Source organism: Rana temporaria, chromosome 6 (assembly GCF_905171775.1).
Source record: "Rana temporaria chromosome 6, aRanTem1.1, whole genome shotgun sequence".
In the NCBI taxonomy this organism is placed as follows: domain Eukaryota; kingdom Metazoa; phylum Chordata; class Amphibia; order Anura; family Ranidae; genus Rana; species Rana temporaria.
The window spans coordinates 126422767-126448038 of NC_053494.1; the positions used below are offsets into that span (position 1 = coordinate 126422767).

Genomic DNA, 25272 nt, shown 5'->3' on the forward strand with positions numbered 1-25272 from the left:
CTTTCAGTTCTTGAACACGTTCTATCATCAAATTCGGGGCACGTCAATGAGGGCAGCATGGGCGCCCACCTATGCCTGCCTCCACTTAGGGATATGAGAACAGAAGGACATCTATACCTCGTTGATGTACCGCCACCATGTACTTACCTGGTGGCGCTACATCAACGACGTTCTGATGTTGTGGCAGGGTACACCCGACACATTACATCAGTTTATGTTGGAACTCAACAGGAACCAACGTAACATACGCCTCACCTATACTTTTAGTATGGAAAAATTGTCATTCCTTGACCTACAAATTTCATTGAAACAGGGCCAGCTCAGTACATGCACATATCGTAAAAATACGGCAGCCAACACACTTCTATATGCAACAAGTCATCATCCCCATTGGCGGAAAAATGGGATTCCAGACGGTCAGTTCTTGCGCATTAAAAACAAATTGTTCAAACATCAATGACTATAAACGTAAAAGCCAAGAGCTGTACGCTAGATTTCGTGAGCGTGGCTATTCACATAGACAGCTAAAAAGGGCCAAAAAGAGAGCAGTGATCAGAGACCGCTCAGATCTCCTACTCAAAAAGCCACCGGTCGATGAGCTTCCAAAAGGACGCTGGTGAACCAATACGGATTATTACGTCCTTTGGTTCACAGTGGGACTCTGTTCGCTCCGTCCTAGACAAACATTGGGGTATTTTGACTACCGATCTGGCCAAAATTGTTAGTGCCTCTTCCATGCTAGTGGCCCGACAGGCCACTAGCATGGAGCCTTGGTGACATGTTGATACAATCCGAGTTAGTCAGGGAACTGGTTGCTCTGCTTTAGAACAAAGTGCACAGCATCCCTAAGGGTTTTTTTTATAATTTTCACACAACTTTTACACATTTTTTTCAATTCAGCTAGGAAAATGTGTAAACTTGGGACTGTTAAATTTATAATATGCATTTGTGTTTGCAGCCTTTTTATGGGCTTGAACGCAGCAGGTAATATGTCCACCTTTCCTCTCCTCTGCCTTTTAGAAGTGAACCTAATAGTTTGATATGAACCTTAAAAATGTCTTAACCATTACTAATATATTTTGCAACAAGCCTATTATTTAAAACTCACTTTCCCAGGCTTGGCTCCTTGTAGTTGACAGGATTGCGTCTTCTCCTAGTATGAACTTGTTCCTCCTCCTGATCATCTGTAGAGGATTTGGGAGACTGCTTAGTTAAGTCTTGTGTTTTGTTTGTCAAATCCTGAAATGGTTTATTATCTAAAAAAAAACAAACAAAAAAAAACAAAAAACATAGTGGTCACTTTTGGCAGTACAAAGCAAATAAAACAAACAGTAGATGTCAATATTCTGAATAGGATATATACTGTATCAGATATCTATATATACACACAGTATATCTATACCCTATATTGTCAAAAGTATCGGGACGCCTGTGTGTATATAATTATATATATATATATATATATATATATATATATATATATATATATATATATATATATATATATATATATATATATATATATACATATATACACATACATATATACACACACACACACACTTTAATGTCATCCAGGTCTTAATCAGTAGGGTTCAATATTGAGTTGGCACACCCTTATATGAAGGCTGTCTACAAGTTTTAGGAGTATGTCTCTGGGAATGTTTGACCATTCTTCCAGAAGCGGAAGGTGGGGTCAGGTACTAATGTTGGACGAGAAGGCCTGGCATCCCAAGGGTGTTATGGTCAGGACTCTGTGCAGGTCAGTCAAGTACGGCCACCCCAAACTCACTAGCCATGTCTTCATTTGCCTTTCTTTTTGCACTGGTCCAAATCATTTAGTGGGGGGAGGGGGGTATGGTGTGTGTTTTTTTTCAGGGGTTGGGCTTGGCCCCTTATTTCCAGTGAAGGGAACTCTTAAGACAATTTCATGCTCCCAACTTTGTGGGAACAGTTTTGGGATGGCCCCTTCCTGTTCCAACATGACTGCGCACCAGTGCACAAAGCAAGGTCCATAAAGACATGGATGAGCGAGTTTGGGGTGGAGGAACTTGTTTGGCCTGCACAGAGTCCTTACCTCAACCTGATAGAACACCTTTGAGATAAAATTAGAGCAGAGACTGCGAACCAGGCCTTTTCGTCCAACATCAGTGCCTGACCTCACAAATGCACTTCTGGAAGAATGGTCAAACATTCCCATAGACACACTCCTAATACTTGTGGACAGCCTTTCCAGAAGAGTTTAAGCTGGTATAGCTGCAAAAGGTGGGCCAACTCAATATTGAATCCAACGAACTAAGACTGGGACCCCTTAAGGTTCATGTGTGTGTAAAGGCAGGCGTCCCAATAATTTTGACAGTGTGTGTGTGTGTGTATATTTTCCACACACACTGCATCTAAAAAAAGTGAGTACACCCCTCACATTTTTGTTAATATTTTATTATATCTTTTCATGTGACAACACTGAAGAAATGACACTCTTACTCGCTCATACTGGTCACTGGAAGTTCAACATGGTACCTTATGGCAAATAACTCCAAGGAAAAAAGAAAGAATTTTTGCTCTACATAAAACTGGCCTAGGCTATAAGAAGATTGCCAAGACCCTGAAACTGAGCTTTAGCACGGTGGCCAAGACCATACAGTGGTTTAACAGGACAGGCCTCGCCATGGTTGAGTGCACGTGCTCAGCATAATATCCAGAGGTTGTCTTTGGGAAATAGACACATTAATCGCTGCCAGCATTGCTGCAGAGGTTGAAGGGGTGGGGGGTCAGCCTGTCAGTGTTCAAACCATACGCCGCACACTGCATCAAATTGGACTGCATGCCTGTCATCCCAGAAGGAAACCTCTTCTAAAGATGATGTACAAGAAAGCCTGCAAACAGTTTGCTGAAGACAAGCAGACTAAGGACATGGATTACTGAAACCGTGTCCTGTGGTCTGATGAGACCAAGATAAACTTATTTGGTTCAGATGGTGTCAAGCGTGTGGCGGCAAGCAGGTGAGGAGTACAAAGACAAGTGTGTCTTGCCTACAGTCAAGCATGGCGGTGGTCTGTTTACATTTGAGTGCCCATAGAGGAGAGTGGGCATAAAGCAGAGCAGACAAGGACCAGTCATCCACCGGCTCAGCGGGGATCAGCAGACAGATTCCCCGCTGAGCAGGCGGACTTTGCCCCCTGTTAAAAGGGGCCTTAGCAGAGTACTAATTTCTAGCTTAAAGGGGTTGTAAAGGTAAAAAAAATTCCCTAAATAGCTTCCTTTACCTTAGTGCAGTCCTCCGTCACTTACCTCATCCTTCGATTTTGCTTTTAAATGTCCTAATTTCTTCTGAGAAATCTTCACATCCTGTTCTTCTGTCTTTAACTCCACAAAGTAATGCAAGGCTTTCTCCCTGGTGTGGAGTGTCGTGCTCGCCCCTCAGGATGCCCACTAACACACAGCTCCTTTCTCTGCAACGTAGAGAGCGTCCTGACTCTCCTGCTCGCCCCCTCAAGGAAGGGGGCGAGCACGACACTCCAATCCAGGGAGAAAGCCTTGCGTTAATGTGTGTAGTTACAGACAGAACAGGAAGTGAGGATTTCTCAGAAGAAAGAAGGACATTTAAAAGCAAAATCGAAGGATGAGGTAAGTGAAGGAGGACTGCACTAAGGTAAAAGGAAGCCATTTAGGAAAAAAAAATGTTACCTTTACAAAATCCTTTAAGATGTAGAGATAAGCTGAAGCAGCAATGTAGCAAAGAATCTTGATTGAAGAAAAAAGGAAACAGAACTGAAGATAAAAATGCTAGGAAAAAATTAGATGAGACTTCCCAAAGCAAAAAAAGACTATATGCGGATATAGTAGGAGGGCTTATCCTTGGCTGGCCAACAGATTTTTTGTTCAACAGTTTCCAGTGTTCTTGTGGGCAGCAGTATAACTCGACAGTATATGCCTTCTTGTGTCCAATAATGGATGAGAAGGACATTTGTTTTATAGCTCAATAGCAAATAACATATAGGATTATAAATGATCTCCCTAACCAATAACATGTTAATAGACACAACAGCCATTTCTATAGTTACCTGCTTCATTAATTTCCATGCTCAGGTCTTCAACCTTGCAATGTTGATTACTTCTAGTTTCAAAGATTTCTTGTGCAAGGCCATTGTCATTTTCATCAAGATGATCTAAATTCTTAGAAGCATTAGGTTGCTTGTTTTCCTTGGTGTCACGCTCATCGGATACAGGAGAATCGAGAAGAGGGATGTTATTCAAAGAAGCATTGTACATGCAAGCAGTTTCAAGCTCGGTGGTTGATGGGAACTCTAAAAAACTAGGACAATCGAGTGTTCCATCAAGAATGGATTCACTAACCATATCAAGCATAAAAGAGTCTTGTTCATTTGCAGTCACAGCATTTAGGAACTTAGTTGGCTCGTTGGTGTGTTTCTGTGGCGCACTAACACAGCTTTCACGAACAAGTGTATCTTTATCACTCCTGATGACATTCTGATTTGTAGTTAATATACGAGTCTTTCTTTTGTCTACTTGAGAAAAGAGATTTGATGACCTTTTATTTTGTTTTTTTTCTTTACATTTGGATTTCATAAAACCTAAAGGTTTAGTAAAGTCCATATCCAAGGAAGTGTTGACAAAATTTGAATCTGTCTTTTCCGTGACACTTACATCTTTACCTTTCGGTTGAACATCTTTATACTCAGCAGATGTTAAAGACTGCAAAGGATGATCAAGAGTCTTAGCCTTCTCTTCTGAAACAGATATTAGGCAATTTGGCTGTGGGATAACGAAGGTTTTCCTCCTACAATCAATTCCTGTATCTGCAGGGATGAACTCAGACAGCATGCAACCTGGCTTTGATGAATTTAAAACATAGGTTTCCCTTCTTATAGCGGGTTTTAGATTTTTCATAGTAATACTTGGAATAGTATTGCTTATTTGGGCATTGTCCAGTTCATTGGATTTGTGGCTGCCATGACCTTCACCTAGGTGTTCTAGATCGCTTAAATTTGTAGTTATTTTACGTTTCTTTTTGGAGTTTTCCAAATCTTTTGCAGGCCTTTTGCCAAGTTTTGATTTTCTCTTAGCTACTTTGTCATTTATGTTGTGTTTTACACCTGAACTTGGCACGTTTTCTACAGCAAAACCCAGGTCACTATTTGCATCACATAAATAGCTGGTATCAGTGGATGATTCCTCAACCCTACAGTCCACTGAAGTTTTGGCATCATTTTTACTAGGATACAATTCGGTTTTAGTTTCAAAATCTTTAGTCTTTACCTTGTCCGTAGGGCCTGGTAAAACATATGTGCGCTCACTATTATATTGATCAGTTAAAACTTCTCTGAAGTCTTCTGGAGGGTTGAATTCCAAGGGTATATTTTCATCAACATTTTCAGTGAATGACTCTTGTACACTGTAAGCCACCAAAGGAGTGGCTTTATTTTTACCAGAAATCAGTTTGGCTTCACTTTCAAAAACATCAAACTTATCCTTGTTTACAGGGCATGGTAAAACAATTGTACGCCGACTATCATATTTATCCGTTGAATCCGGTTTGAATTCTAAGGGTATGTTTTTATCAATAGTTGAACTCAATTCAATTTTTTCTTCATCTCTAGATGACACACTGCTTTCCTTCTCTTTACAAGAACTACTTTGCCTTGCTTTTTCATGTGCCGTTGTCTTTACCTTTCTTAAAGATCTCCCATCTTGTTTTACCGGTAGTTTTGTTTTGGAAGCCTTTGTTTTTCTTTTAGGCATGACCGCAACAATTGCAGCAGAGTCACTGGAAGTCATTTCCATGTCAGCTTCATACACTGTTTTCTCTTGCTCCACAGGCCTATTAACAATGGGATGTAGATCCCATTCCCCTGATTGTAGCAGATCAGGCTGATGTGTAGTTTCAGTATCAAGATGTGTGTCTTTGGTTTCTTTCTTTGCTTCAAAGTTTTTGTCTGGATTTAAGGAGTGTGGTGAACATGACGTTTCCAATATGTACTTCCTTACAAGATCAAAATGTAGGGCATTATCTCCAGTTACACCTGCATGTCCTGGCTCATGAGGATGGCTGTCATGTTTGTTGATTTCCCACTGTGTACTGAAGCAGCTCTCTCTACCAATTTCTAATGATTTCTTACTTTGATTAAAGTCTGAATTCAAAGACTGTATACTTGAAGTAGATGCTGTAGACCTTTTCCTTCTCTGAGTTACAAATCCTCCACTTCTACTGCTTGGGATCCTGTCTTCACCTAGAGGCAATTCAGAACCAACTTTCTTACTTAAGGAAGAATCACGGGTCGTATTTTTATCGTATGATGAATCGCATTCTAAAAATAAAAGTTTAAAAAACAAAAAAGTAGACAATATTATTTTTTTGCCATTTTAGAACAAATGCAATACTTCAATAATTACAGCTAATTAAAAGAGAAGCTTTTTTTTTTTTTTTTAATCATACTTAAGTAGGTGAATGCAGCATCGATCCTCCACCAGCTCTATGGCTGAAAATTGAGCGATCAAATACTGCCGATTGCTCAGTTCGCCTGATCACTCTGAGCAGAGCGTAGTGACTGTCAAGCGCTCACTGGAGTGCCAGGCTAAGGAGAGGAGGAAGCAGCTGGCTCAGGAACCTGGGTTGATCCCATCCATATGGTCGTGATCTTTCCCCAGCCTGGATTGGCTCTGTGATGTCAGCTGACAGCAGGATTAGGTGGCTAACAGTTTGTAGTTCTCAATTAACTAGCAAGGCGCTGTTGGGAAATAAAATTATTTTTGTTGGGAAAGAAAGAAAGAAAAATAAAGAAATAGAAAAGAAAGAAAGTCGGTTGGTCTATGCAAGGATAGTGTGTACAAAGGCAGAACAGGTAACTGCCTATGTGAACAAGGCGATTCCCCGTTCTGCCCAATGACATATCAGAGATCTGTTCCCAGTGACGGGAAACAGTGATCTCTGTCATGTCCAAGTGAGCCCTACAGTTGGAACACACTTAACACCTAGTGTTATAACCCCTTCTCTTCCCTGTGTCATTTGATCAGTACTTTTTTATAGCACTGATCAATGTAATAATGTCACTGGTCCCTAAAAAAGTGTAATTTAATGTCAGATTTGTCCACTGCAATGTCGCAGTCCCGCTAAAAATGGCAGATCGCCGCCATTACCAGTAAAAACAATAAAAAAATTAAAAGTCCCTATATCTATCCCGTAGTTTGTATACGTGAAAGTACAATTTTTTTTCCAAAATTGTCAGTCTTTTGTTTATAGTGCAAAAAATAAAAACTGCAGAGGTGATCAAATACCAACCAAAAGAAAAACATTTGTGGGTAAAAAAGGACAAAAAATAACAATTTTGTTTGGGTACAGCGTTGTAGTACCGTATCGCAAAAAATGACCTGATCATTAAAGGGGGCAAATCCTTCTGGGTCTGAAGTGGTTAATATAGATATATAGCCAGAAAACCCTCCTCTGTCCGTCCCTCTGATGTATTTTTCCTTTATTACTAGGGTTCAATTTTCTATCAAAAATGAAAGCAATGAGAGCACTTTAGTGGTCATTTAGGGCATTTTAATTTACAAAAAGGTCAGTGAATCTTGGCCCAGAAGTCAAGCCCCTAGTCACAAACAAACTCGCGGGTTACTGCATTTAGCCGTGTTTGGTGTTGGAAACGTCGGCGTCTGAACTGGCCTATAAAACTAAACTGCCTAAAAACAACAGTAAACAAACCTGTGTACATGTACACATAAGATGACATTGAATGAGTTCAGGGGCAGTTGAAAAGGCCTAGTTAGACTTACCGGTGACGGTATTTCTAAGAGCCTTTCAGGACAACCTTGGAGAGAGCGCAGCTCCGCCTCTTCTGTAGGAAACACCCACAGGCTTTAAATCCCTCCTCTTCCACCATGGCTTCAGTTATTGTGTGGCCTCCAGCATTGGAAAACAAAGCACAGAGAACCACAACACCATGATAGATACATAATTACTTTAATATACATTTAGGGAGGGAAATAGCGGTTGTCCTGAAAGGCTCTTAGAAATACCGTCACCGGTAAGTTTAACTAGGCCTTTCTCAAATCGCCTTTCAGGACAACCTTGGAGAGGATAACCAAGTAACTTACCCTAGGGTGGGACTACTGCCTGCAGTACCTTCCTGCCGAAGGCTTGATCTGCGGCCGACAGCAAGTCCAACCTGTAGTGCCGAATAAGTGTTGAAAAACTGGACCAAGTAGCAGCCTTACAGAAACTGCGGTTGACCTTGTTGAGCGAGCAGCGATACCTGAAGGAGGAACTTCTCCCTTTGCTTGATAGGCTTCAGAAATTGCTTGTCTAAGCCATCTACTGAGCGTACTCTTAGAAGCTTTTTCACCTTTGCAGGAACCGGAGAATACCACAAAAAGAGCATTTGATTTTCTGAACTCCTTGGTGACGGAAAGGAACTGTAACAAACATCTCCTCACATCCAGTGTATGGAAAGCTTCTTCTCCTGCATTAGCCGGAACTGAGGAAAAGGTTGGTAAAATTATTTCTTGCAACCGATGGAAAGTTGAGGCCACTTTCGGTAGGAAGGCTGGATCCGTTTGAAGGATCACCCGGTCTGGAAAAACTCTAAGGAAGGGTTCCCGTAATTGCTAGAGCTTGGAGCTCACTGACTCTCCTTGCTGATGTAATGGCAACTAAAAAAATTGTTTTGAGAACTAAATTTTTTAACGATGTACTCTGTAATGGTTCAAACGGAGCTCCCGTGAGACTTTGCAAAACAATAGATAAATCCCAACAAGGAAAAACTTTGAGGGCTATAGGCCTATTTCGAGCAAGAGCCCTAAAAAATCTAGAAATTAAAGTTTCTCTGGATAGAGATTTTTCAAGATAAACTGAGAGAGCCGCTACCTGTGTTTTCAGGGTGCTGGCTGCTAGACCTTTCTCCATTCCTTCATGGAGAAATTCCAGAACTGAAATGGTACTCTTGATTTCGAAATTCTTGGAAGAACACCAAGAGTTAAATTTCTTCCATACTTTGAGGTAGATGGATCTAGTTACCTCTTTTCTACTTGATAGTAGAGTCTTAACCACTTATCAGAAAGTCCTTTAGATTTTAGAAGGTCTTCTTCAGAAACCAAGCACTTAGATGTAACCTGCTTGCTTCCGGATGGCACACAGAGCCCTGTGTCAATAGATCCTTCCTGTATGGTAATCTCCAGGGAGGTTTTGTGGCCAGGTTCAAAAGTGTTGCAAACCAAGGCCTTTTTGGCCAAAAGGGAGTGATCAGGAGCAAGTTGTTTTCCTCCCTGAACTTCCTTAGAACCAGAGGAATTAGTGGAAAAGGGGGAAAGGCGCAACACAGCTGGTAATTCCATGGGTGTGCTAGGGCGTCTATGCCCACTGCCTGATCCATTCTGTGAAGAGAAAAGAATTCCTGAACCTTTGTATTTTGCTGACTTGCAAACAGGTCCACTTGAGGATGTCCCCACTCCTCCGATATCATATCGAACACCTCCTGGTTCAGACTCCATTCTGCTTCCACCACTCTTCTTCTGCTTAGCAGATCTGCTAACAGATTTTGTGATCCCTTCAGATGGACTGCCGATAGGGAGGCCACATTTATTTCTGCCCATGACAGAAGTTGATTGGCTAAATCCATGAGACCTTTGCTCCTGGTTCCCCCTTGTTTGAGCACATAGATTACTGCTGTCGTATTGTCTGACAGAATCTGTACATGATGTCCCTTGACCTCTTGTTGAAAGGCGAGGAGACCCAAATGAATGGCTTTCATTTCTCGCCAGTTTGATGATTTTTTTGCCTCTATCTTTGACCACGTGCCTTGTGCGGTTTGACCCTCCAGATGGGCTCCCCAACCCCAGGAGCTTGCGTCGGTTGTTAGATGCTTGTCCAGGGGAAAGACCCATGGGAGACCTCTCGTTCGATTGGGAGAGTCCCTCCACCACCATAGTGCTCGTTTCACTTTCGCAGATAGTTTGAAAAGTTTTTCGAGCGGCACCTGGTGTGACCAGACCTGTAAAATGTTTTTCTGGAGAGGTCTGGAGTGTAGTCTTGCCCACTGGACTGCTGGAATTGTAGCCGTGAGAAGGCCCAAAACTGACATAGCTGTTCTGACTGAGACTGAAAGGTTCGTCTGGATCTGACCCACTGCTGAAAAGATCTTCTCTATCTTTTCCTGAGGCAGGAACACTTTTTGCACCACCGAGTTTAGGGTATAACCCAGAAACCTCATCTCCTGAGAGGGATCTAGATTCGATTTTTCTAGATTCAAAATCCAACCTAGACTTTTGAGATGAGTCTGTGACGTTTGAAGGTTCGTCACAACCTGATCCCTGGAATCCGCAAAAAATAATAGGTCGTCCAGATATGGCACGACCGAGATCCCTCTCAGTTTCAGGGGTTCCAGGGCTTCCGCCATAATTTTTGTGAAAATCCTGGGGGAAGATGATAGGCCGAATGGTAGGGCTCTGAACTGGAGATGCCAGACTGATGTTCCCAGATTGATGGCCAGGCGAAGAAATTTTTGGGAGGCTGGTGCTATCGGCACATGTAGATAGGCATCCCTTAGGTCCAGGGATGCCATGAAGCAGCCTGGAGACAACAGTTTTGTGATGGAATAAATTGTGTCCATGCGGAAGTGTTTGTACCGTATTGATCTGTTTAGGATCTTTAGATTCAGAATCAAACGGTATTTGCCTGAAGGTTTTTTCACTAGAAATATATGGGAATAAAACCCCCGACCCTCCTGTTTCGGGACCTGGACAATGACTTCTTGTTGAATCAGATCCTGTAAAAGGTTCATCATGGCAGAAGCTTTTTCCCGATCTCTTGGGAGGGCTGTAAGGTAAAACCTGCTTGGCGGACATTCCGAGAATTCCAGTCTGTAACCTTGTGAAATGATGTTCGTTACGAAAGGACTTGTGGATATTTGACTCCACTGAGGGAGAAAGGATGACAATCTTCCCCCTACTGGAGTAGTTTTGTCATTTGTCTTTAGGGGTTTGATCTGGGGGAGATCTAAAGAGAACTCCGCCTCTTCCCCTACCCTTTTGAGGAACCCAGCGTTTCTTGTTGTTATCTTCTCTATTTTTGTATGGTTGTTGAACAGCACGAAAATTCTTTTTAAACGTTTGCTTCTTCTTGGCGGGGAAAGCCTTCTTTTTATCGGCCGTTCTATCCAAGACTGTTTCCAGGTCTGGACCAAAAAGAAAATCCCCTGAAAAAGGAATGCCACAAAGTTTAATCTTTGAGGCTGTATCCCCTGACCACGTCTTTAGCCAGACTGCACGCCTAGCTGAATTAACGAGTGCTGAGGATCTGGCTGCCATTTTAATTGATTCAGCTGATGCATCAGCCATGTACTTAATTGCATTAAGAATTAGAGGGAAAGACTCTAAAAGGTCTTTCCTATGGGTACCCGCTTCAATGTGGCCCTTTGGCTTCTCTACCCAGCATTCCAGGTTTCTTGCTACCACCGTGGAAGCCATGGCTGGTTTGAGGCTGGCAGATGCAGAATCCCAAGCTTTTTTCAGGAGAGCATCTGCCCTTTTGTCCATCGCATCTTTCAAGACCCCCATGTCTTCAAAGGCCAGATCTGTCCTCCTAGAAACCTGTGAAAAAGCAGCATCCACTCTGGGTTTCTTATTCCAAACTTCAGATTCTTTATTTTCAAAGGGGAACCTTCTCTTAAGAGATTTGGGTAGGAAGGGACCTTTTTCCGGATCTTTCCATTCTTTCTTAATCGTGTCTGATAACACTTTATGAACTGGAAAAACTCTGTGTTTGGAATCATCCATACCCTGGTACATTTTATCATGGACTGATAATTGTACTCTTTCCTCCTGAATATCCAGGGTAGTGTAGATTGCACTTAACAGTTCATCCACGTCCTCCAGGGATAACTTCTTTTTAGAGGTTCTGCCTGCATCCTCTTCTTCCTCTTCCTCAGAGTCTTTAAGAGAGGGAAGAGTACTTGTCCCTTCATCCCCAGAGTCCACCACTACTGGCCTGGAGGTGGAAGCTCGTGGGCTTGCTGGTGGTTGCTGGGGCTCAGTATGGACCAAACTTTGTACTAGCATAGATTTAACTGAACTGAGTGAGTCCGAAAGTTCCCTGACTGACGAAAATAATTCTTTAATTTGTTGAGAAGATTCCTCTTCAACCAGTTCCTTAATACATGATCTACACATGGCTTTCTGCCAAGAGTCTCTCAGAGGATTTTTGCAGGAAGGACATTTCCTTTGGCTTGGTGGATTTACTGGTTTAGTTTTACTAGCAGTTTTCTCCTGAAACGAGAAATTAAACTGATTTTAATCAAAGCTCTATTAGCTGAGCAAGAAGAAACCACCACCGTGTGATACCACCACCAGAGTGAAATGTCCCCTTTAAGAGAAAAAACATAGCAACCACCATATTACTGCTAGATGGCCCAGCACAAGCTTCCATCAGAGCAGAGCAGGCTCCCATAGGGAGGAAACAACATTACACAAAATAAGCCCATAAGGATCAGAATAAAGGCACCATTGTACCCCTCTTACCTGGGCCTGACCGGTGCTAACGGCGCCTGCATCCGCCATTACTCTTTCCTCCATCGCAGAGAGACAGCTGTAGAGAAATTGCTGGGGTTTTTAAATTTCCCGGGCTCCGCGTCATCAACAGGAGCCGGAAACGGAAGCGCCGGTCAGAGAACCCGCCCTCTAGTCCCTGCGTTCCAGGCACAAGGAGCCACAGGCGCCACGCCTCCACAGGAAACCCAGCGTCGCCGGCGTGACGTCATCCGCCAGACCGGGACCGACATGCGGGACGTGTTTCTTAACGAGAAACGGCACCCGCCCGACCACCAGGGCCAAAACTCGCGGACCCCGGGCACCAGACGCCGCATTTCCTATGGATCCCAAAGCTCCCGTGAGCAGGCGAGACCAGAGGACTCCGGAGCATCCCCCCTTAAAGGTACAGTGGGGGAGCTGGGATGGTACAACACACACCAACAAAATACTGAGGGAAAGCCTGTTCTCCAGCCTTGGAGAGAAACGCAGCTCCCTGGCTCCAACCTGATGCTTCCACCATGGCGGAGGAAACACAATAACTGAAGCCATGGTGGAAGAGGAGGGATTTAAAGCCTGTGGGTGTTTCCTACAGAAGAGGCGGAGCTGCGCTCTCTCCGAGGTTGTCCTGAAAGGCGATTTGAGAAAAAAAGGATTTTTGTACTCACCGTAAAATCCATTTCTCTGAGTTCATAGACGGACACAGCCTTCATTGACCTTAGGGTTATGCTTCTTCCAGGAAGAAGCATAACCCTAAGGTCAATGAAGGCTGTGTCCGTCTATGAACGAAAGAGAAAAGTGTCCAACTGCCTCTGAACATCTGTTTAGCAGCAGTGTACATGGAGAAAAAAGCTGCTGAATCCACTGAAAATTAGAATATGGGGAAGCAGCTTGTCCCTCCCGAGGCTCTTCAGGCAGAACAAACATCGAATCAGACTGCCAAAACAAAGCCATTGACTTCAGGTATGCCTACAAAGCGTGGATCAAATCCAAACAGTGAAGAACCATCCCAGGGTGTTATGGATTAAGACAAAAGATGGTAACACCATATCCTGGTTTTGGAGGAAAGAAGCCTCAACACCAGATCTCTGAAGGACCATACAAGCTAATGGCTATCAAAAAGTCCACCTTGCATATAAGAAGCATTAAAGGAATATCCCAAATGGGTTCAAATAGAGCATGCTGTAAAATAGACTGAACCACATTAAGATCTCACAGACATACATACATTACACACAAGGCCAGAGACCACTCCAGACCAGCAAGTTGAGGAGAAAAGCGTTTGAGCCTCAACACTAGGCAAAGAAACCCTTCCAAGTACAATGGTAGACCTTCCTAGAGGTCGCATTGCCCTGTTCAGGATAGGAAAAACAGTAAAAACACCCCTGTGCCTCAGGATTTGGGCCTACACAGCCATATGGTCAATGCCAGCAACTGTAAAGCAGGATACATGATCAGCCTATGCGACAGCAGATCTGGAGGATTTGAAGAGCCCAAGGCTTGTTTGCCAGCAGAAGGACTGTGTCCTCTTACTACGTTCTTCAAAGCAAAGCTAGAGAAACATTGGCGCACCTACTGCTTTAAAGGCCCAAACTTAAAAAATAAATACATTTGGGTGGAGTAAGTCAATGGGCATGTGCAGTGTGCATGAGGCCTAAGCGATGGTTATAACCTGTGTTTAATTCACATATCACACTATACTGAATTTGAGTTTAGCAGCACTGCACTTTATAGGTATTCATTTTGCCAGTGCCATCTGTCAGTGCCGACCAGTGCCACCTGCCAGTGGTGCCATCTGCCAATGGCAATATATCAGCCAGCCGCCGCCCCGATTGGCCAGAGAAAAACTCATATCTGTCGACCTCTACCTCACACGTTTTCATATGTGGGCGCTACTTACGTGGGCATTCGCTTCTGCGTGCGAGCTTAGGAATGTAAACATCCCTTGTAATGGAAAAAAAGCATGACAGAACCTCCTAAATATGAGATCTGGGATCAAAAAAGACCTCTGATCTCATATTTACACTAAAACGCAAATAAAAAAAAAGCTCTTTAAGAGCTATAGGCGGAAGAGACTTTTTGACGTTGCTTCCGCCCTGCAATGGTATGGAAAATTGGAAAGAAACTGCGCTAAAATACCATAAACAAGAGAAAGTGAAAAAGAGGAAAAAAGACTTGCAACCTAGTGACAGTCTATTCACTCCGAGAGCTGCGATTAACATGTAAAACAATAAATACAAGTGAAAAAAATGTGAGAAATAAATAAATCCTGCTACCTCTAAACCATAAAGACTTGTTGAAAACACAAAATTATGATTTTAAATGTGAGTGATATATGTTGATATATATAACTCACTAATATATCAAAGACAATGGAGTTTGATAGCCACTAGAAGGCACTATGTGGCAATCTCAGAACTCCTCAGTGTTAATAAAACAGTTATATGATAATACCAGCAAAAGAATGAATTATATACATGTCGATCAAAAAACATATACAAGCAAAAACTAGAAACCAAAAAAAAAAAAAAAAAAAAAATAGAATATGAAAAATAAAATTGAAAATGAAAAATTGTGGCAATAAAGTCCATAAGTATTTAACAGATGAATTATAAAAAAAACGTGATTTGTGCCAAATTTCAGATTAGTTGAAAACTTGTCCAAAGAAAACAGTGAGGTATCCTCCACCAGACTATGGATTGGCTCCTTACCAAATCTCCATGATCCCTTATTACAGGGGATCATAAACAGCATGTAATAGGTAGTCACTCCCAGTCTCGTAGTTCAGACATACAGTACAGACCAAAAGTTTGGACACACCTTCTCATTCAAAGAGTTTTCTTTATTTAATGACTATGAAAATTGTAGATTCACACTGAAGGCATCAAAACTATGAATGAACACATGTGGAATTATACATAACAAAAAAGTGTGAAACAACTGAAAATAAATTTCATATTCTAGGTTCTTCAAAGTAGCCACCTTTTGCAGCAGATACATCTCTAGAACTGTTAAAGCGGAGTTCCGGCCACAATTTCACTTTTTAAATATAAATACCCCTGTAATACACAAGCTTAATGTATTCTAGTAAAGTTAGTCTGTAAACTAAGGTCCATTTTGTTAGGTTGTTACAGCATTTAGACATTTTATAAAATAGAAATTGACTGGGGCCATCTTAAGTGTGGGCATCATGAAGCCAGACTGTATGACTTCCTGGATTTCAGCCTTGCAGATCTCACACATGCTCAGTGCTGCACAAGCAGTGTAATAGGTTTCAGATCAGGTTTCAGCACCTGTACTGTCCAAGTCACATGATTCTTTGAGACTGGGGAGTGCACAGGCTCCTGGAAAGTTACACCCACTACATTCCCAGGAGTCTGTGCGGTGTAGGTTAGGAAGCTTAAGCACCTAGGTGCAGGAAGAGTGAAGATTAACTATTCTGCCTAGCAACAACACTTTGAAGGCATCTAAAAAATAAATAAAAAATTCTTAAAGGACTAATGAATTTTTTTTTAAAACTACTGATGTAATGTTATATTTATGGGTGGAACTCCACTTTAAGAGGAGACTGTGTGAATCAGGCCTTCATGGTAGAATATCTGCTAGGAAACCACTGCTAAAGAAAGGCAACAAGCAGAAGAGACTTGTTTTGGGCTAAAGAACACAAGGAATGGACATTAGACCAGTGTAAATCTGTGCTTTGGTCCGATGAGTCCAAACTTGAGATCTTCGGTTCCAACCCCCGTGTCTTTGTGCGACGCAGAAAAGGTGAACGGATGGACTCTAAATGCCTGGTTCCCACCGTGAAGCATGGAGGAGAAGGTGTGTTGGTGTGGGTGTGCTTTGCTGGTGACACTGTTGGGGATTTAATCCAAATTGAAGGCATACTGAACCAGCATGGCTACCACAGCATCTTGCAGCGGCATGCTATTCCATCTGGTTTGCGTTTAGTTGGACCATCATTTATTTTTCAACAGGACAATGACCCCAAACACACCTCCAGGCTGTGTAAGGGCTATTTGACCAAGAAGGAGAGTGATGGGGTGCTGCGCCAGTTGACTACCTCTTGAAGCTCATCAAGAGAATGCCAAGAGTGTGCCAAGCAGTAATCAAAGCAAAATGTGGCTACTTTGAAGAACCTAGAATATGAAATATATTTTCAGTTGTTTCACACTTTTTTGTTATGTATAATTCCACATGTTATTTCATAGTTTTGATGCCTTCAGTGTGAATCTCCAATTTTCATAGTCATGAAAATAAAGAAAACTCTTTGAATGAGAAGGTGTGTCCAAACTTTTGGTCTGTACTGCATATATATATATATATATATATATATATATATATATATATATATATATATATATATATATATATATATATATATATATATATATATATATACACACACACACACACACACACACACATAATAGTTTTTGCATCACCATACAAAATAAATTAAAATGTAGTTTTAACCACTTCCCGACCGCCGCATGTATATGTACGTCCACAGAATGGCACGTACAGGCAAATGAGCTGTTACGGAACCATGAACCAGACGTACAACAAGAGATAAGTGAAAATAAGAAGGCTTTATTGAAAATGAAGCTGTAAAGCAAAAGTCCAAACGAATGGTAAAACCGAAGCAGAGTCTTGTGAAGCCAGAGGTCAGGAACCAGAAGGGTAGTCAGACGAAGCCAGGATCAGACACCAGCAGGGAAGTCAGACGAAGCCAGGATCAGGAACCAGCAGGGAAGTCAGACGAAGCCAGGATCGGAACCAGAAGCAGCAGCAGTCTTAGAAGCATGTGAACACAGGAGGACCAAGCAAGGAACTGAAGCCACAGACCTCCTATATATCTGAGCCAGGCATCCAGCTCCTCCCAGTGGGAAGGAGGAGCCGCAGGGTAGGAGGCTACAAGAGACCCAGAAACCAAGATGGCCGCCAGCACATGTCAAACGAAGGAGACAGGAGAGAGGTAAGACCATGACAGTACCTCCCCCTCAAGGGCCCCTCCTCCGCGGTGCAAAAAACGGTTTCTGAGGGAAGCGTGCGTGGAAGGCTCGGAGCAAGGCAGGAGCATGGACATCTGCGGAGGGAACCCAGGAACGCTCCTCTGGACCATAACCACGCCAGTGGACCAAAAACTGCACCCGACCGCGGACCAGGCGTGAGTCCAGGATATTGCTCACCTCATACTCCTCATGATTGCCCACTTGGACCGGACGAGGCCGAGGAACCGAGGAAGTGAAGCGATTGCACACCAGTGGCTTCAACAGGGAGACATGAAACACGTAGGAGATCCGCATGCCAGGAGGAAGCGCAAGGGCATAGGCTACCGGGTTTACCCTGCGAAGCACTCGGAAGGGACCAACAAAGCGAGGAGCCAGCTTGGGAGTGGGCACTCGAAGGTTGAGGTTGCGAGTGGACAACCATACACGGTCTCCGACCTGGTAGGAAGGAGCAGGCGCTCGTCTGCGATCAGCCTGGAGTTTCTGGCGCTGCGCAGAGACCTCAAGGGACTTCTGGATCTGTACCCAAGAGGCGCGTAGGACGGAAAGGTGATCCTCCACAGCCGGAATATCCTGGGGAGAGAATGCCTCCGGTAACACGGCAGGTTGGAACCCATAATTGGCCAAGAAGGGAGACGTCCCAGAGGAAGAGTTCACCGCCGTGTTCCTGGCAAACTCAGCCCAAGGCAGGAGGTCAACCCAATTGTCCTGGTGATCGGAGACATAGCAACGAAGGAATTGCTCCAAGGCCTGATTGGATCGTTCTGCGGCCCCATTGGACTGAGGGTGGTAGGCTGAGGAGAAGGAGAGATTAATTCCCAACTGGGAGCAAAAGGCGCGCCAGAACCTGGACACAAACTGACTCCCCCGATCCGACACTATCTCCTTGGGCAAACCGTGCAACCGGAAGACCTCCCAGGCAAAAATCGTGGCCAACTCTTGTGCAGAGGGTAACTTCTTGAGAGGAACACAGTGGCACATTTTGGAAAACCGATCCACAATCATGAGAATGACCGTATGGCCTCGGGATGCAGGGAGGTCCACAATGAAATCCATCCCCAGGTGTGACCATGGGTGCTCCCCGGTGGCTATGGGTTGCAGCAGGCCCAACGGAAGGTGCCGAGGGGACTTACTTTGGGCACAAACGGAGCATGCCGCTACATATGCAGCGATGTCGGAACGTAGGGAAGGCCACCAGAACAGACGTGAAACAGCCCAGGACAGCTGATTCTTACCAGGATGCCCCGCGGTCTTGGAGTTATGGTAGGTTCGCAACAACCGAGTGCGCAACTCCTCAGGCACAAAACATCTGCCGTTGGGTCTCTCAGAGGGAGCACCAGATTGAGCCGCCAAAATCTGCTCACCAAGGGGAGAGGTCAGGCTGGTGCGAATGGCGGCCAGGATCTGATTCGGAGGTATGACCGAAGTCGGTATAGATTCCTCCCTGGACAGCTCGGAGTACTGCCGTGATAAGGCATCCGCCCTGATGTTCTTGGAACCGGGTAGGTAGGAGACCACGCAATTAAAACATGACAAGAACAGAGCCCATCTGGCCTGACGTGGTGTCAATCTCTTGGCCTCAGAAAGGTAGGTCAGATTCTTGTGGTCCGTCAGGATGAGAACCGGAACCACCGAGCCCTCGAGCAAGTGCCTCCACTCTTTGAGAGCCTGCACTATGGCCAATAACTCCCTATCACCAATCTGATAGTTGCACTCCGCGGGTGACAGTTTCCGGGAGTAAAACCCACAAGGAAGCAGCGGACCCTCTGGAGTTCTACGCTGAGACAGAAGGGCGCCTACTCCCGTCTCAGACGCGTCCACCTCGAGGACAAAGGGCAACCCAGGGTTGGGATGAGACAGAATCGGAGCCGACACAAAGGCGGATTTTAGGGCCTCAAAAGCCCGGATGGCCTCGAGCGGCCAGACCTGGGAATTACTGCCCTTCCTGGTCAGATCCGTGAGAGGCTTGGCCAGCATGGAAAAGTCCCTGATGAACTTCCGATAATAATTGGCGAAGCCCAAAAAGCGCTGCAAGGAACGAAGACCACTGGGCTGAGGCCACTGTAAGACAGCCGAAACCTTCTCAGGGTCCATGGAGAACCCCTCAGCGGAAATGATGTAACCTAAGAAGGTTACCTGGGATCGGTGAAATTCGCATTTCTCAAGCTTACCGAACAGCTTGTTCTCTCGTAACCGTTGCAACACTCGCTTGACATCCAGAATGTGGGCCTCCATGGATTCAGAGTATACCAAGATGTCATCCAAATAGACCACCACACACTGCTGCAACAGGTCACGGAAAACATCGTTGATGAATTCCTGAAAGACTGCGGGCGCATTGCACAACCCAAAGGGAATAACCAAGGATTCATAATGACCGGTCCTGGTGTTAAACGCGGTCTTCCACTCATCGCCCACCTTGATCCTTACCAGGTTATATGCCGCCCTCAGGTCGAGTTTGGTAAAGACCGTGGCCCCCTTGAGGCGATCGAACAGCTCGGAAATCAAGGGTATCGGGTAAGCGTTCTTGATCGTGATGCGATTAAGGCCCCTGTAATCGATGCAAGGCCTCAACTCACCGCCCTTCTTTTTCACAAAGAAAAATCCAGCCCCTGCCGGGGACGAGGATTTGCGAATGTGACCACGGGACAGCGCCTCCATCACGTACTCCTCCATGGCCTCATTCTCCGCAACCGACAGTGGATAGACCCTGCCGCGAGGAGGAACGGCACCAGGTTGTAACTCTATGGCACAATCGTATGGGCGGTGCGGAGGTAGGGCAACTGCGCGCACCTTATCGAATACATCCCGGTACTCCTCGTATTCAGGAGGCAACAGGGAGTCCGAGGAAGTACACAGCAACTTGACAGGCCCATGGATGCAACTAGCCACACACTGTGGTGACCATGAGAGGATCTCGGCCGATCTCCAGTCGAAAGTCGGATTATGCTTCTGGAGCCAGGGGTACCCCAAGACCACCGAGTAGTGTGGAGACGAAATAACCTGGAAGCAGACCGACTCTCTGTGAACGGCACCAATGGCTATCCCCACTGGAAGGGTCTCATGAGTCGCGTGTGACGGCTGGAGGGGTCTGCCGTCTATCGCCTCTAGAGCCAGCGGGGAACCTCGAGCCTGCAGAGGAATGGAATTGGCGGCAGCGAACTCACTATCAATGAAAAAACCACCAGCACCAGAGTCCACCAACGCCTGGGTCGTCACCGAGCCCCCGACCCAGGAGAGGACAACAGTGATCAGTGGTTTATCAACACGGGAAACCGGGGACGAGGAGACTCCACCCAAGATCTGCCCCCGACAGGATCTCAGGTGCGAGCGTTTCCCGGACGGTTCGGACATGCCAACCGAAAATGCCTACCGAGACCACAGTACATGCATAGGCCCTCGCGTCTCCGGAGTACCCTCTCCCCCTCGGACAGGCGAGCAAACCCCAGCTGCATGGGTTCACCCCCAGACAAGTCAACCCCAGGAGGCGTGGGAGGAGAGGGAGGCACGGGTGGGACAGCAAACGTAGGCGCCAAACTGTTAGGAGGCCTCCGCAGGCTCTCCTTAAAGGAAGGTCTCTCCCTGAGTCTGGTGTCAATCAAAATCAGGAAAGAAATAAGAGCCTCGAGCTCCACTGGTAGGTCCTTAGCTGCAACCTCATCCTTCAAGGCATCCGAGAGACCATGGGAGAAAGCAGCGACCAGAGCCTCATTATTCCAGCCCACCTCTGCTGCCAGGGTACGAAACTCAATGGCGTATTCGGCTACGGATCGTGAACCCTGTCTGACGGACATAAGGAGCTTCGCAGCAGAGGCGGCGCGAGCCGGCACATCGAATACCTTCCGAAGAGAAGCAACAAAACCGGAAAACTCAGCAACCACCGGATTGTTGTTCTCCCATAAAGGGCTGGCCCAGGCCAAGGCCTTGTCCGAGAGCAGCGAGATCAAGAAGCCCACCTTTGATCTCTCAGTGGGAAAGGCATGTGGCAGCAACTCGAAATAAATGCCCACTTGGTTAAGGAAACCTCGGCACTGAGTTGGCTCTCCCCCAAATCGCTGTGGAAGGGGGGCAGAACCGATCATACCCCGAAACACCGCAGGCGCAGCAACAGGTGTCGGGGTAGACTCTGGCGCAACAACCGGAGCAGCAGTAGGAGCGGGCCCAGGAGCGACAACCGACCCATCGGCAACGGAAGCGAAATGAGCCGTGCGTTCAAGCAGGGTTTGCAACGCCACGGCGAACTGACCCAACAGGTAATCCTGCTGATCAAGTCTGGCAACCAGCGTGGGTAGCGAGGATGGCCCTGTACCGTCAAAATTCATGGCTTGGTCCTAATGTTACGGAACCATGAACCAGACGTACAACAAGAGATAAGTGAAAATAAGAAGGCTTTATTGAAAATGAAGCTGTAAAGCAAAAGTCCAAACGAATGGTGAAGCAGAGTCTTGTGAAGCCAGAGGTCAGGAACCAGAAGGGTAGTCAGACGAAGCCAGGATCAAACACCAGCAGGGAAGTCAGACGAAGCCAGGATCAGGAACCAGCAGGGAAGTCAGACGAAGCCAGGATCAGGAACCAGCAGGGAAGTCAGACGAAGCCAGGATCGGAACCAGAAGCAGCAGCAGTCTTAGAAGCATGTGAACACAGGAGGACCAAGCAAGGAACTGAAGCCACAGACCTCCTATATATCTGAGCCAGGCATCCAGCTCCTCCCAGTGGGAAGGAGGAGCCGCAGGGTGGGAGGCTACAAGAGACCCAGAAACCAAGATGGCCGCCAGCACATGTCAAACGAAGGAGACAGGAGAGAGGTAAGACCATGACATGAGCGTACATGTACGTCCTTGCCTTCTAGCGGGTGGGGGGTCCGATCGCGACCCCCCCCCCCGCTACATGCGGCGGTCGGATTCCCGCGGGGAGCGATCCGGGACGACGGCGCGGCTATTCGTTTATAGCCGCTCTGCCGCGAATGCTCCTCGGAGCTGAAGAACGGGGAGAGCCGTATGTAAACACGGCTTCCCCGTGCTTCACTATGGCGCTGCATCGATCGAGTGATCCCTTATATAGGGAGACTCGATCGATGACATCAGTCCTACAGCCACACCCCCCTACAGTTGTAAACACACACAAAGTGAACACTAACTCCTACAGCGCCCCCTGTGGTTAACTCCCAAACTGCAACTGTCATTTTCACAATAAACAATGCAATTTAAATGCATTTTTTGCTGTGAAAATGACAATGGTCCCAAAAATGTGTCAAAATTGTCCGAAGTGTCCGCCATAATGTCGCAGTCACGAAAAAAATCGCTGATCGCCACCATTAGTAGTAAAAAAATTTTTTTTTCATAAAAATGCAATAAAACTATCCCCTATTTTGTAAACGCTATAAATTTTGCGCAAACCAATCGATAAACGCCTATTGCGATGTTTTTTTACCAAAAATAGGTAGAAGAATATGTAAGCCTAAACTGAGGAAATTTTTTTTTTAATATACGTTTTTGGGGGATATTTATTATAGCAAAAAGTAGAAAATATTGAATTTTTTTCAAAATTGTCGCTCTTTTTGTTTATAGCGCAAAATATAAAAACCGCAGAGGTGATCAAATACCACCAAAAGAAAGCTCTATTTGTGGGGAAAAAAGGACGCCAATTTTGTTTGGGAGCCACGTCGCATGACTGCGCAATTGTCTGTTAAAGCGACACAGTGCCGAATCGCAAAACCTGGCCTGGGCATTTAGCTGCCTAAAGGTCCGGGGCTTAAGTGGTTAAGGAAGCACTCAATGCTTAATTAATTTTGTTTGGTGATACATATATATATATATATATATATATATATATATATATATATATCAGGCAAATGTTTCCTGCTGCTTTTTTTTTTCACAAGCGCTGTTCAATGTAGTTTAATTTGCATAAAAAGTTATAATGACAAATGTACTTTATTAGCCAAGATTTCCTTCAAGCATTAATTTACCTTCGGCTGTTGAAAGAGAAGTATACATCTCAATTTCATGCTGTCCATCTGGCTTCTCTTTGTCAACACTGGAATCTGCAGATTGTGCAGTGATAAGGTCTTCATTCAGTAAAACTGCTGGAACATTGCTGGATTTCTGCTGCTCTGTTGAACTGGAAGGAACTCTCAATGCCATGCCTGTCAGTCTAATGTTGCAACATAACATTTCATTAATTAAAAAACAAAGTATTCATTTTATAATTTAATGCAAAATGAGACACACAAAGTATTCACAGCTTTCGTTATTGAGACCGTTGGATAAATCAGACATTATGGTATAAAAAAAAAAAACATCTTTACTTAAAATGCAAAGCCAACTGAACAAAAAAAATGCCCTGTGCCAGATAGTAAAAGCAAAGTCAAAAGACGACAAGTACACTTAAAGTGTTATTTTAATTAAAAAAAACTTTTTAACTTTAGTAACAAACATGTTATACTTAACTGTTCTGTGCAGTGGTATTGCACAGAGTGGCCCCAATCCTCCTCTTCTTTGGTCCCCGGCGGCGATCTTGGCTCCTCTTCTTCTTGGCATAGCCTCTGGCTATGGGGAGAGCGTAGTATGCACGCTCCAGACCCGTGTCTATGGAGCCGTGCTCTATAGACTTACACAGCGGGACTTAGGCTTACACACATACACACACACACAGTTCCTCTTCACTGCATCCAATTGACAGCAGCAAGAGCCAATGGCTCCTGCTGCTGCTCAAATTCTGTGTAAAGAGGAAAAGTGGGGAGAATAGATGCAACCGTGCACAGTGCTGATTTCTTCTCCACTCTCTTCCCCTTCACACGGGGAAGGGGGGCACAGAGACATTTTTATATGTTTTTTACCCGAATGCAAACAATGCATTAAGATTAAAAATGTTTTTAGGTTTAGTAACACTTGAAGGCTTAAAAAGGCAGAGAGAGTATGTTTGCAGGTATTTTTTTTTTTACAAAAAATAATCTTAACCACTTAAGACCCGGACCAATATGCAGGTAAAGGATCAGGCCCCTTTTTTGCACTGCGTCGCTTTAACTGACAATTGCGCGGTCGTGCGACGTGGCTCCCAAACAAAATTGGCGTCCTTTTTTTCCCCACAAATAGAGCTTTCTTTTGGTGGTATTTGATCACCTCTGCGGTTTATTTTTTGCGCTATAAACAAAAATAGAGAGACAATTTAAAAAAAAAATCAATATTTTTTACTTTTTGCTATAATATCCCCCAAAAATATATAAAAACATTTTTTTTTCCTCAGTTTAGGCCGATACGTATTCTTCTACCTATTTTTGGTTAAAAAAAAAAAAAAAAAAAATCGCAATAAGCGTTTATCGATTGGTTTGCGCAAAATTTATAGCGTTTACAAAATAGGGGATAGTTTTATTGCATTTTTATTAATATTTTTTTTTTTACTACTAATGGCGGCGATCAGCGATTTTTCTTCGTGACTGCGACATCATGGCGGACACATCGGACAATTTAGACATTTTTGGGACCAGTCATTTTCATAGCAAAAAGTGCTATAAAAATGCATTGTTTACTGTGAAAATGACAATTGCAGTTTGGGAGTTAACCACTAGGGGGCGCTGAAGGTGTTAAGTGTGACCTCGTATGTGTTTCTAACTGTAGGGGGGCGGAGCTGGACGTGTGACGTCATTGATCGCCTTTCCCTATATCAGGGAACAGATGATCAATGACAGCGCCACACACACACCTCTCCCCCTTCTTCAGCTCCTGTG

General features: G+C 44.6%; 1 protein-coding gene across 1 annotated transcript in view; it reads right to left on the reverse strand.

The window, feature by feature from the left end:
* SGO2 (shugoshin 2) overlaps nt 1-25272 on the reverse strand; it is an 80440-nt gene that overhangs the window by 9247 nt on the left and 45921 nt on the right. Inside the window, exons 6-8 of the mRNA XM_040357324.1 lie at nt 23515-23699; nt 4065-6329; nt 1109-1256 (exon numbers count right to left, since the gene is read on the reverse strand). Coding sequence (XP_040213258.1) covers nt 1109-1256; nt 4065-6329; nt 23515-23699 — 2598 coding nt within the window. The remainder of the gene's footprint in view (nt 1-1108; nt 1257-4064; nt 6330-23514; nt 23700-25272) is intronic.